The sequence below is a fragment of the Pyxicephalus adspersus genome, chromosome 3 (assembly GCF_032062135.1).
Source record: "Pyxicephalus adspersus chromosome 3, UCB_Pads_2.0, whole genome shotgun sequence".
NCBI lineage: Eukaryota > Metazoa > Chordata > Amphibia > Anura > Pyxicephalidae > Pyxicephalus > Pyxicephalus adspersus.
In genome coordinates, this window is record NC_092860.1 from 50,637,288 (window position 1) to 50,649,247 (window position 11,960).

Here is an 11,960-nt window from a genome sequence, read left to right on the forward strand (position 1 = left end):
GGGGCAGAGGAGGAGGGGTATATAGCAGGGGCAGAGGAGGAGGGGTATATAGCAGGGGCAGAGGAGGAGGGGTATATAGCAGGGGCAGAGGAGGATGGCATTGCAGCCCACACCTAATGCTGCAGCAATGCATGAGCCTACTCCCGCCCTCATTACACCCACACTGTGTCTGGGCAGCCGTGGCAGGGGGCAGTGTCAGTCATGTGATGGGCAGATTACTCTTCATTCGTCCCTAGGGCACACTGTCATACATCCTAGCCAGGGTTCTCTTACCTTGGCCATGCGAATCATCTTCTTGGCGATCTCCAGGTCTCCCTGGTGATTCTGCCCGATCTCGGCTATGATGAAGCACGGGTGATCTCCGCCAACCTTGCGGCCGGGGCACAGCTCGAACTCTAGGGGCATGGTAGCGATAGGCTTGTGCGGCCAGGAGACGACTCAGATGAATGCGGAGACTGCTACACAATCTCCCGCAGCCTGTGTCCAGCCTGTCAGTGACGTGTCCCCGGAGCTGCCGCGCCCTCAACCAATCAAAACAGGCCGGGGGGAACAGGAAGCTCGGTCACCTGACCCGTGTCTCTCGGGGCACGCCCAGCCTTCCTTGTATGGAAGTATGGCGCGAGGCAGCCTTCTGGTCAGTGTGTGGATTGCTGACATGGAGGGGTATGCGGTTATGAAGCGGGCGGCCAGGTTACACATATATGATGTATAACAGACTGCTAACATGCAGCTTACATGCTGAGGTGATGGACTCACTGTATGGGGTCCATTCAGTCACTGCAGAAGTGTTCCAGCCCCTGCAATCATTCTGTGTTCTGCAGATAGCGGAGTGCACCATTCTACTGCGGCCAGACAACTGGCAAGGGGTCACCTGTTCCTCACTAAAACACTTCATATACTATCGCATTACTTTACAATCAGCCTCTTCATTTGGTCAATGATTAAAGCATATCTAAGCCTAGAATTTTCACCTTACATTAAAGGGAAGACAACTCTTTTATGTAAGGTAACAATTCTGTTGTTTTTTTCAAGTGCAAAACCCTTTTTATTTTAACATTCACTGTTATTTTTACTTTAAATCCTTAATACCCAGTTATATTCTGTGCTTCTAGAAATACATCCAGCTTTTTCCTAAAGCAATCTATAGTAGTTTCTGAAACTACTTCCTGAGGGAGCCGATTCCACATTTTCACAGACCTTACAGTGAAGAATCCCTTCCTTATCCGGAGCTTAAACTTCTTTTCCTCCAGACGCAAAGAGTGCCCTCTTGTTCTTTGTAATGATCTCAAAGTGAATAATGGGGAAGAGAGTTCTTCATATGGACCGTTTATATATTTATACAGGGTGATCAACTCAAGTTGCAGCAAACTTAAATTTCATACAGAACAGATTACATAGTTTACATAGTAGGTCAGGTAGAAAAAAAAGCATAAGTCAAATCCTTAGGGAAATAAACATATCCCAGATATAAAACCCTATAAGACATAGTTGGTCCAGAGGATGGCAAAAAATCCCTGGTACAATTTGCTCCAACAGGGGAAAAAATTCCTTCCTGATTCCATGAGGCAATCGGATGATCCCTGGATTAACGGTCACTGTTATTTTTACTTTAAATCTTTGATACCCAGTTATATTCTGTGCTTCTAGAAATACATCCAGCTTTTTCTTAAAGCAATCTATAGTAGGTGCTGAAACCACTTCCTGAGGGAGCCGATTCCACATTTTCACAGACCTTACAGTGAAGAATCCCTTCCTTATCCAGAGCTTAAACTTCTTTTCCTCTAGATGCAAAGAGTGCCCTCTTGTTCTTTGTAATGATCTTAAAGTGAATAGTTGGGAAAAGAGTTCTCAATATAGACCGTTTATATATTTATATAGGGTGATCATATCCCCCCTTAAACGTCTCTTCTCAAGGGATAATAGATTCAGTTCAGCTAATCTCTCCTCATAGCTGAGCTCCTCCATTCCTTTTATTAGTTTACTTACCCTTCTCTGCACTCTCCCAAATTCCACAATGTCCTTTTTGTGAACTGGTGCCATCATCAAGGTCAAATTGTGAAAGAGTGGCATCTTGGCAAAAAAAAAGGTGTGCAACTCTGGTTGGAAATAAATATAGTAACATTGTATAGCTTTATACAATAAAAACTCTGTGACTTTAGCTGAGCCAATCAGTTTTTATGTGATCCACTGGTTTAGGGCTCCTGCAGGGTGCAATACAAATTCAAAATATATAAATCCATAAAGTATATCATTATGGTTTGGAAATGGGTGTCGTTCTTTTTCAGATATACCCCTAAGACATAAAAGGCTCAAAATGGGACCCAGGAGTCAGTCACATGCTTCCCCCATACCTGGAAGTACCAGTCTTGTCACTTTTGGCCAAACCTGTAGTTCAGCCTGTTAACCAATTACCGGACAATAAGGCAGAATTTTACTTTTACATAGTTACATGGTCAGTTAGGTTAATAAAAAGTCCATCAACTTGACCCAGAGGAAGGCAAAAAAAACCCTGGTACAATTTGCTGCAGCAAGGGGGGAAAATTCCTTCCTGATTCCATGAGACAGTCACTGTTATTTTTACTTTAAAGCCTTAATACCCAGTTATATTCTGTGCTTCTAGAAAAGCATCCAGCTTTTTCTTAAAGCAATCTATAGCAGTTGCTGAAACTACCTCATGAGGGAACCGATTCGACATTTTCAAACACTAATATGGGCCAAATGTATGTATTATATATATTGTAAGAATGTAAAAAACTTAGTTCAAACCACTGCCTTGTTTACCAGACTTTTGGCTGTGGCAGCACATAGCTGGTTAGTGATGCTGGAGCTGCTGTCAATTCTTCTTCTTATTCTTCTTCTTTTTATTATTATTATTAATAAACAGGATTTATATAGTGCCAACATATTATGCAGCGCTGTACATTAAATAGGGGTTGCAAGACAGACAGATACAGACAGTGACACAGGAGGAGAGGACCCTGCCCTGAAGAGCTTTCAATCTAGGAGGTGGGGGAATTAACACGCAATAGGAAGGAAGATATGTAGTGGTGGGAAGTAGTGACGGTTTCAAAAGACAGATGAAGATGGGTAGGCAAATTTGAAAAAATAAGTTTTAAGGGCTCCTTTAAATGAGCAGAAGGTAGGAGCAAGCCGAATAGGACGAGGAAGACCATTCAGGAGAGTTGGGGCAGTTCTAGAAAAGTCTGGGAGCCGTGCGTGTGATGAGGTTATGAGTGAGGAAGTCAGTAGTCAGTCATTGAGGCAAAGCACAGGAGCTTGAATTTAATTCTCAGGTGAAATGGAAGCCAATGAAGAAAACTACAAAGAGATGCAGCAGAAGAAGAGCGGTGGGAGGGATGGATAAGTCTGGCTGCAGCATTCATAATAGATTGTAGAGGAGAGAGTTCGGTTAGTGGAATACCAGAGAGGAGGATGTTACAGTAGTCCAGACGAGAGATGATAAGAGTGTGTTCAAGGAGTTTGGTGGTCTCTGGGGACAGGTAGGGGCAGATTTTGGATATGTAAATCAGTACAGAAAACTGGGGAGTAAAAACTGACTATGAGAGATATATGATGTATATCAGAGATGAAGCAGATTGGTGTTGCTGGAGCTGCTGTCATAGAATACAGAAGACTGGGGCTTTAGTAATGACTATGGGAGACATTGGATGTGTCCCAGAGAATTAGTACAGTGCTGATTGATGGAACTGGTTAATGAATATATATATATATATATATATATATATGAATATACTATCCTCGTTCGTCGGCGTCGTTGGTTACTTTTTTTACAAACGATTTTTGGCCAATCGGTCGTTCGTCGTTCGTTCGTCGTTCATTTCCAACGATAAAAATTGGACGTGTGTACGCAGCTTAAGACACTCTTTTCTAACTACAGGGTTATCCCAGTCCAAGGGATAGTTACCTTCATACTGTCAGTTTTCTGTCCCTGCCTTTAGCAGGTTGTAAAAGCTAAATGACTGGAAATGCTATAGGTACAATGCATAATTCCAACAACTATCTGGGAAAAAAGGAACAGCAAATATACAATGTGAATATTTTTCTTTGTTGGAACTCACTTTGTTGAAGACAGTATGTGCAAATCTACATATTTTATATAGGTATACATTTTTGCATGAATATAATCATATGATTAGGAGAGAAGGGTATAGTTATCTTTTCTGCAACAGTTTATTTGAATGGCTTAGAAGTTAAGTGTTTAGGAAAGGGGTGAGGTATGTGTTATGGCCTTATTAAAGGGATAATAATAAATGTTCCTTTTCTTAGGAAGGTTAGTGGATAAAGGATTAGGTATTAAGAGAGCTGTACAGCCAAGGGTTGCTGAGGTCTCAGTTGTGCATAGGCACCTTACTCCTTTCACCTTTCTGTCTGGCAGCTTAATAAGATTCCGATGTGAAGGAAAAGATTTTATTTTGATGTGAAGAAGAATAATGTAAAAGGAAATCTGTGATGATAGGCAAGGACTCTGATTCGAAGATGAGATTGTAATGTGAAGGAAGGATATGATGAAAAGGGAGGAGGTCCAGATTTAAAGGCACCGACTCTGATGTAAAAAGGAGCTTTTAATGTGAATGTAAAGATGCCCTCCTGAGGTGATGGGAAGGGAATTCCTGAATAAAGTAATTTGTCCTAAATTGTAAGCCCATGTAAAAACTTAGCACTGGGCCCATAGATCTGTAGCTAGAAGACTATCAGTGGTAGTGCAGAGGTCCAAATTCCACACTCGGGCCCATGGGTCTGTAGTTGTACCTCCATACTGCTACATTATTTACGTATTATTAGATTCCCAAGTCCAAGTACCTTAAACTAAAACCTACCACCATACTCCATACTGCTACATTATTTACGTATTATTTGATTCCCAAGTCCAAGTACCGACCGACTGTACACACGGCAGATTTTCGCCCGATAATTGGCCGATACCGATTATCGGGCGAGAAAAATTTGCCGTGTGTACGCAGCTTAACTCTTCATTTGGGTTTAAAAAAAGGCATCTTATCAATGTGACACCCCCCAGGAGAAAGGGTCCTTAGACTATCTAAAGAAACTATCAATTCACTGCCAATCTTTTCAGGATTTGGGGGGGGGGGGCAGACTATGGTAGCAGAAAATGCCCTGGAAAAAGTGTTTAGTTGGAATAAAAATGGCTCCAGTCTTGATGATTAGTGGGTGTAAAAAAAATGGCCAAGCTCGGTGGTAAGTGGGAGTAAAAAATGTCCCAGTGCCTGTGGTCAGTGGGAGGGAGAATATTTCCCTATCATTGGTGTTGGTGAGAGGAATTATGACATTTTTTCTCCACTCATGTGTTAAGGTATTCTTTTCACATAGAAAATCCACCACATTTAAAAAGTCGAGTACAATTTTCCTTCCAAGCAACCATTTGCTTAGCTAAATATTCTAAATTTCTTCAGTAAGTCAACTCATCATTACTGTCGTTCTCCCCCTCCCCTCCCCATAGAGCAGAACGGTGCTGTATGTACAGCACTCATTCATGCATCGTGCAGTCGATAGGATCTTTCATGAACGATAAAAATTGCATGTGTGTACATACCTTAGTGTCAGTGGATGGAGCAGTTTCTTATCACTGGAGTCAATTCGAGGAATCATTCCCCATTGTTTCAGTCAGTGGAAAGAATGGTGTGCCATCAGTGGAAGGTATAGAGCTCCATTGTTGATGTATATTAGAAGGAGTTGGGCCTCATCAGTGGTGTCATTGTGAGGAATTGTGCCCCAATGGATGTTGCATGTGTTGTTTACCAAAACTTTGTATAGTAATTTGAAAAAAGCAGCTAACAGACTGAGGCTACGTACACGTGCAATAATTGATCCTGATCCTTTCCAACGACTGCATAATGGAGCGTTCTGCACTAAGGAGAGGGGAGGGGGAGAATGACGGAGTGCCACCTCGTTGCTCTCTCTCCTTCACTTGCATTATGATCATTCTTCCTCCATGGATCCTCCGGGACCGTTGTTCAGATGACGAGCACTGTACAGATGCCAGATTCTCATTCCATATCAGCCCTGAGGCGATTATTGGACGAGAACCATTGCACGTGTACGTAGCCTGAAGATGTATCTGCTGGGATTGACAGATCTCATGTTTAATGTTGATAGGGCTTCTTACTAGTCATTTAGTAAAGATTATTTTCTGTTACCTGCTTCTTAATACAGAACATACTTGTTTTCCCCCATCCTGCCTGAGCCCTACATAGGAATCACCACCAGTGCTCAGCAAAGTTAAGCTGTTGGTGCTAAATGGCAATCACACTGTGCCTGTGTGTCTAAAATGATTGGATGTAGGAGTTTTTTTCAGAAAAAGTCCAAATCGGGTTTTGTTCTGGGTAATGAATTTTTGCCTAAATATGTTGAAATAGGTCACAAACATGGGCTAGGTCAGGGGTCTGCAACCTGCGGCTCCTGAGCCTCCTTGTTGTGGCTCCCTTCGGCTGCCGCGGGGAGATCTCTGATGGGGGATCCCCTTCCTCCCAAGACACTGCGGAGGAGGGGGATTCCCTATCCGGTGTTGGGGTTTAGTGCATGTCTATGGTATATATAGAACAGATTCTTGCTGATGGAACTGATGTTATTCAGTACAGAAGGCCGGGGACTAAGAACTATTTCGGGATATATAGAATGTAGCTCAGAAATGCGGCACAGTACCGAATGGTGCTGGAGCCGCTCTCATTTATTTAATAAAGCTGCACATAGGAAGTATGGGAGATATAATTTATAGATGAAGCACAGAGGACAAGCTGACCACACCAGAATGGATCTGTGGTTGGAACACAAAGAATGAATGGTAACACCACTTAGAAGACACACACAAGATCACATATCGTGGAAGTGAGACTAGAAGTCACTACCATAACATGTCCTCATCTCAGGCTGACCACCCATCCTCCACCTGTCACATGACCCACAGTCAGCTGGCGTGACGTCATTTCCTGCCACACGATTGACGTTGGGGTCCGTCTTCTCTTCCCGGTCAGCGTCACTTCCTGTGTCTTTTCTGGGCTCATCGCCTTTGGCAGGAGAGTGAACAGGGGATCCGCGCGTGATATCTGTACAGACCATTGATCAGCCCTCGCCTCCTGCCTTGTGCTGCTATCTGACACCATGTCCGAGTTCGATGTGTTCGGAAACGGAGTGTCCGCCGAGGAGGACCCCGCCGCCGCCTTCCTTGCCCAGCAGGAGAGTGAAATCGCCGGCATCGAGAATGACGACGGCTTCAGTATTCTAGATAGCGGGGAAGTGCCGGTATCCATGCACGACGGGCCTACGGGTGAGTGTGGGGGTAGGTATGACTGTCACTGGGGGGGATCGCAGTCACATGACCACACCCCCACTCAGCTGCCCCTGACACTTTGAATGACATTGGGGGGGTCACTGAATCTTCACACACCCAGCATTTAATTCGTTCATTCCTGGTCTCTCCATCATGTTATTAATGAATGGCTGTATTAGAAACACAATACAATCCTAGCAGTGGCAAATATTTGTGCCTATAACCCTACAATGACCTTTTAAGCACCTGGCATATCTCTGCCCCCCCAGCGCTCTGTGGTTTCATCCAGCAGCCATAATGTCATATAGTGACATATTAACCATCGGATGAAACCATGTTTACAAGGGGGGGGTGCCAAGATCTGACACTCTGAAGATTGTAAATGAGCTCATAGCTCTGGAAGAGAGTAGGCGAGATATTCTGCGATCTTTTTTTTTGGTTGAAAATGAAAAAATAAGTAAAGCCAATCCGTTAGCTCAACAGCCAGGCAACTAGTATTTGTAGAAGGGATAGTCAGTAATGACAACCTCCATGTTTTTCTCTGGATCCACCTAATCTGACGTGGCTAACAATTCCAACCATCTTTCCCCAAGAACCCATTCCTTATAAGGTATTTAGATGGGCAGTATGAGCAAAGGTTGGCGGCATCATCGGGCAGTGCAAGCATGGCTCTGTTATTTAATGATCCATTCTTTCATCGTTCTACAATGGGTGGTACTGAACCGCTCACTACCACTCCCATGTGGCATCTCAGGCCTGGGTGTAGTACACAGGTGGGAGGATGTGATAGTCTCACCACAATCTGCCTGACATGACTGCCCTTATTTTCTGCTGGTAAAGACTGATGAGAAGTGGTGAGAGATGCCTGAGCATCACTATTAGAGATGTCCTCACGCCTCTAAAGAATGGGGTGTCCTTTCCACTGATTTTTCCTTTTGTGTTATTGGTCTTTCCAGTTGTCTATGGTTCAGCACAATTCAGATGTAATGTGGCTCTGCCTTATATCCTGTTTGTGCTTGAAGCAGATTTTGCTTTAGGAAGGAAATATTCTGGAAATGTGCTGACACAAACAGCTGAATGAATATAGGTGCATGGGGGAGAATGAAATCACAAGAAGCCTTTACAACACTGCTGTCCTTTAAAAAGTAACTGATACTCTAATCACTCATAGTTAGTAAGGCTGGGTACACGCGTGCAGTTGTTCTCGTCCAATAATCGGCTCAGGGACGATAATCTTACATGTATACAGCGCTTGTCATCCATTGTCCGAACAACCGCCCTGGTAAATCCACAGACGATGGACGATGATCGATCGTAATGGGAGTGAGAGCGCAGCGGGGGACCACTCTGCTGTTGCCTCTCCGTCTTCCCCCCCCATAGAACAGAATGCTGCTGTATGTACATCTTGAAAGATCCTTTCCAACGACCATAATTGCACGTGTATACATAGCCTAAGGGACATGGGTTTTGTACTTAGTGCAGAATCAGTCGTGTAAGATAGTAACAATATACTGAACCTAAAATTCACATAACATAGCAAAAGTGGTCATCTGTACTGTGAACCTTCTTTTTTTCTGTCCAGGACCATTGGAAAGGAGATCATAGCTTGCTTCTATTTATAACTTTTTAACTAGAAAAAGTTACATACCAAGGGACATCAAATCAGATGACTGCACACTAATTGTGTGAATGAGATGTTGTGGATCATGCAATTTTTAATCTCATGGTTTCTACCTAATGGTCACATTTAACCCCACATTAAGTTCACCATAAAGAAAGATCACATTCCTCATTAGTGGTAAGGAGGAGAGTGGGTTAATGATTTTTAGGTGGTGGAATTTTTGCAAACTTCAGCTTAACTGCTGCCTTATATTGTTTAGAGAGGAAGTTCCTGTGGATAAAGCAGTGCAGGGGATGACAATGGAAAGCTAATGCAGCAAATACCAGAGACTTGTAAAAGATACAGTCCTGTTTGGTTATGAATGAAGAATTGTACTTAAAAACTTTATGTTCATGTCTATAACACAGTGAGAAGATTTCATATACTGCCACTGTCTGGGGTACCCTGAATACACAGCGTGGAAATTTTGTTCACAGAACAATCTGTCAGATTAAAGAACCAGTGTCTACCTCAGTGCCTGATGAACATTGTTGTGCGGTTCAGTTAGTTCAATCGCTCAGGGGCGGCCAGAAGCTCTATATTGTGTTCAGGAAACTTGTCCCAAACCACTAAAACCTGAGCAAAACCCAATAAAAATGTCTGCACAACGTGGTTACCAACCACTCCCATACAATTGAATAGGGGAGGCTGAGCATGTGCAGTTTGCTACAAGTCTGTAGGAAGCTTATATAAGGGGATAGCAAACAGCATAACAATGCAAAAATAATTTGAAAAAATTCCTTGTTAATTAAGGTGATTATATATTTTTATATTTATATATGTGTGTATGTGTGTATGTGTATGTATATATATATATATATATATATATATATATAATGTTAAAAATAATGGGGTTCTATATATATGTGAACTATAGGTACAGGACCAGGGTAGTTGATTCATATCTCCCAACCCAGCCGACCCTAATCTTACCATCAGGTTACATAATTGGTAATCGGAGCAATGGGGGGCAGCATAGATTGAGCAAAGAAGAGTTTCGCAATCTATATATTGATCAAACATCAATCAGGAATGTTTGACATTTTTAAAAAGGTTTACATTAGATTTGATGTTAATGACTGATCGGAGTTCCCAACCTACCCATGTTTATGCCTGTGTTAAAAGAAGAGTTTGTTTGCAGATGGCCAGTCGCTAAGCTTTTATTTAGTTGTTACATTGCTGCTGATTTCTAATGTCAGAAAGCAAAGCTCATTCTTACCTCTATATGCATTATTTAGGCAGCAGGGTTTTCTGATACAACACCAAGATCACTGCCATGGCTGCATAAATTAAGTTGGTAAGAGGAGACGTAAAGCCTACAGTCCTTGTGATAGAGCAACATTGATAGATTGTAAGCTCCTCGGGGCAGGGTCCTCCCCTCCTCCTGTGTCACTGTCTGTCATTTGCAACCCCTATTTAATGTACAGAGCTCCGTAATATGTTGGCGCTATATAAATCCTGTTTAATATTAGTGATTGGTTTTATTTTTATATTGTGTAATAAGCAACACAAGCAGTTCAGTTGTTTTTCTCTTTGGGGTAAGCAGTATTTATAAATGTGTAAACCATAATTGTTTCTTTTCCATAAGTCCTCCTATACACCGCTTCTAAGGTTTCATACTAGACTGCAAAGGATTTAGGATGCCTACAAATAAACAATTGTTAATAGATTGACAGTTCAACTGATTTATTTTTAATATAATTGTTAATCTGCAAATGCTAATGTGCTGAATATCTGATCTCCCTAATTATATAAGCTCACTTGCATAAGCTGGTTGGCTACATTTGTCATGCGGATCCTCTGCTTTCATTACTTGGGATAGGTATGCAAATGGACGGCTTCATTCTCTCCATACTTGCTCAGAGTAAATGATTCGGTGCTTGAAGAGGTCAGGAGTGGCAGGCTACACATTTGTATAAAATGATTAGTGGTACCTATGCCATGCCTGGGCTTTCAATACATTTTGTATTTTCATTGTCATTCAAACCTCACCTCTGACATATTTTGAGCAATTTTACACCTGCGGTGAGTCAACATTCTGCTGCAGGCTCAAATATTCAAATGAATGGGAGAGGTTAGGAACCTTTTTTTTTTTTTAGTAGTTTTCAAAAGCAACAAATTACCCTTTGCTATGTGTTTGTTGCTTAAATATTTGTACCATGAGCGCAAGTTCTTCATGGCAAAAACCAAGGCCCAATCATCTTGGATGTGGTATAGTCTGACATTTGCACACATTATAAGGACCAGTGTTGTCAGATGTACCAGGCAGTAAATTCTCAGTTATCAGAAGCGCCTCAATATAATGTTAAAAGCAATCCGTTGACCAATACCAATTTTGGAAATTTAAAAACAAAACGTATTTCTATGTATGTAGTGTGTAGATCTTGAAGACCAACTGTGTGCTACTGAAACTGATAAATAAAAAAAGAAGGGCCTGCCATTGATTACATTTATTTCTGAAAATGCTAGTTGCCTGGCTGTAAAGCTGATTCTTTGTCCTCAATACTTTAGTCAGTGGCCTTGAATAATTCTGCAGATAGGGAGTCTTGTCATTGTATAAAGCGTGAAGCCATTGATAGACTGTAATATTCAGGAGATCAGGAACATCAATGCTGGTATAAGGCTATTGGGGAGAAAATAACTCTGCATGCCAAAATACTTTGACTTGGTTAACTTTTCTTTTCCAAATTTCATGATGTGGCCATTTTTGTTTGTACATTTAACTTTTTAAATTACCTGTGATTCTGACATTTATTGGTCATCTTCCGTCAATGGCCATAATCTAAACATCATTTATTTGTTTTACAGATGGCGTTGTGAATGGTGAATTCTACCAGGTAAAACCTATTTTGATTTTAATATAGGTACCCTATAATATAGGTATTGTGCATTGTATAATGCAGGCACTGCAGTAATGTGCATTGCGTTGGTATTGTATAATACAGGCACTGCAGTAATGTGCATTGCGTTGGCATTGTATAACGCAGGCACTGC

At 41.9% G+C, this 11,960-nt stretch overlaps 2 protein-coding genes across 7 annotated transcripts in view; one reads left to right on the forward strand and one right to left on the reverse strand.

The window, feature by feature from the left end:
• The window catches only part of NANS (N-acetylneuraminate synthase), a 12,569-nt gene extending 12,065 nt beyond the window's left edge, over positions 1–504 (reverse strand). The window contains exon 1 of the mRNA XM_072404547.1: positions 274–504. Coding sequence (XP_072260648.1) covers positions 274–405 — 132 coding nt within the window. The 5' untranslated portion in view covers positions 406–504. The remainder of the gene's footprint in view (positions 1–273) is intronic.
• Positions 505–6,984: 6,480 nt separating this feature from the next.
• CLTA (clathrin light chain A) overlaps positions 6,985–11,960 on the forward strand; it is a 17,183-nt gene continuing 12,207 nt past the window's right edge. For 2 of the 6 annotated variants that reach the window (XM_072404552.1, XM_072404553.1), the window contains exons 1-2: positions 6,986–7,315; positions 11,775–11,803. In XM_072404552.1, coding sequence (XP_072260653.1) covers positions 7,138–7,315; positions 11,775–11,803 — 207 coding nt within the window. In that variant the 5' untranslated portion in view covers positions 6,986–7,137. Of the gene's footprint in view, positions 7,316–11,774; positions 11,804–11,960 lie in introns of all 6 variants that reach the window. The other 4 variants (XM_072404550.1, XM_072404551.1, XM_072404554.1 and 1 more) reach the window with 4 other exon arrangements.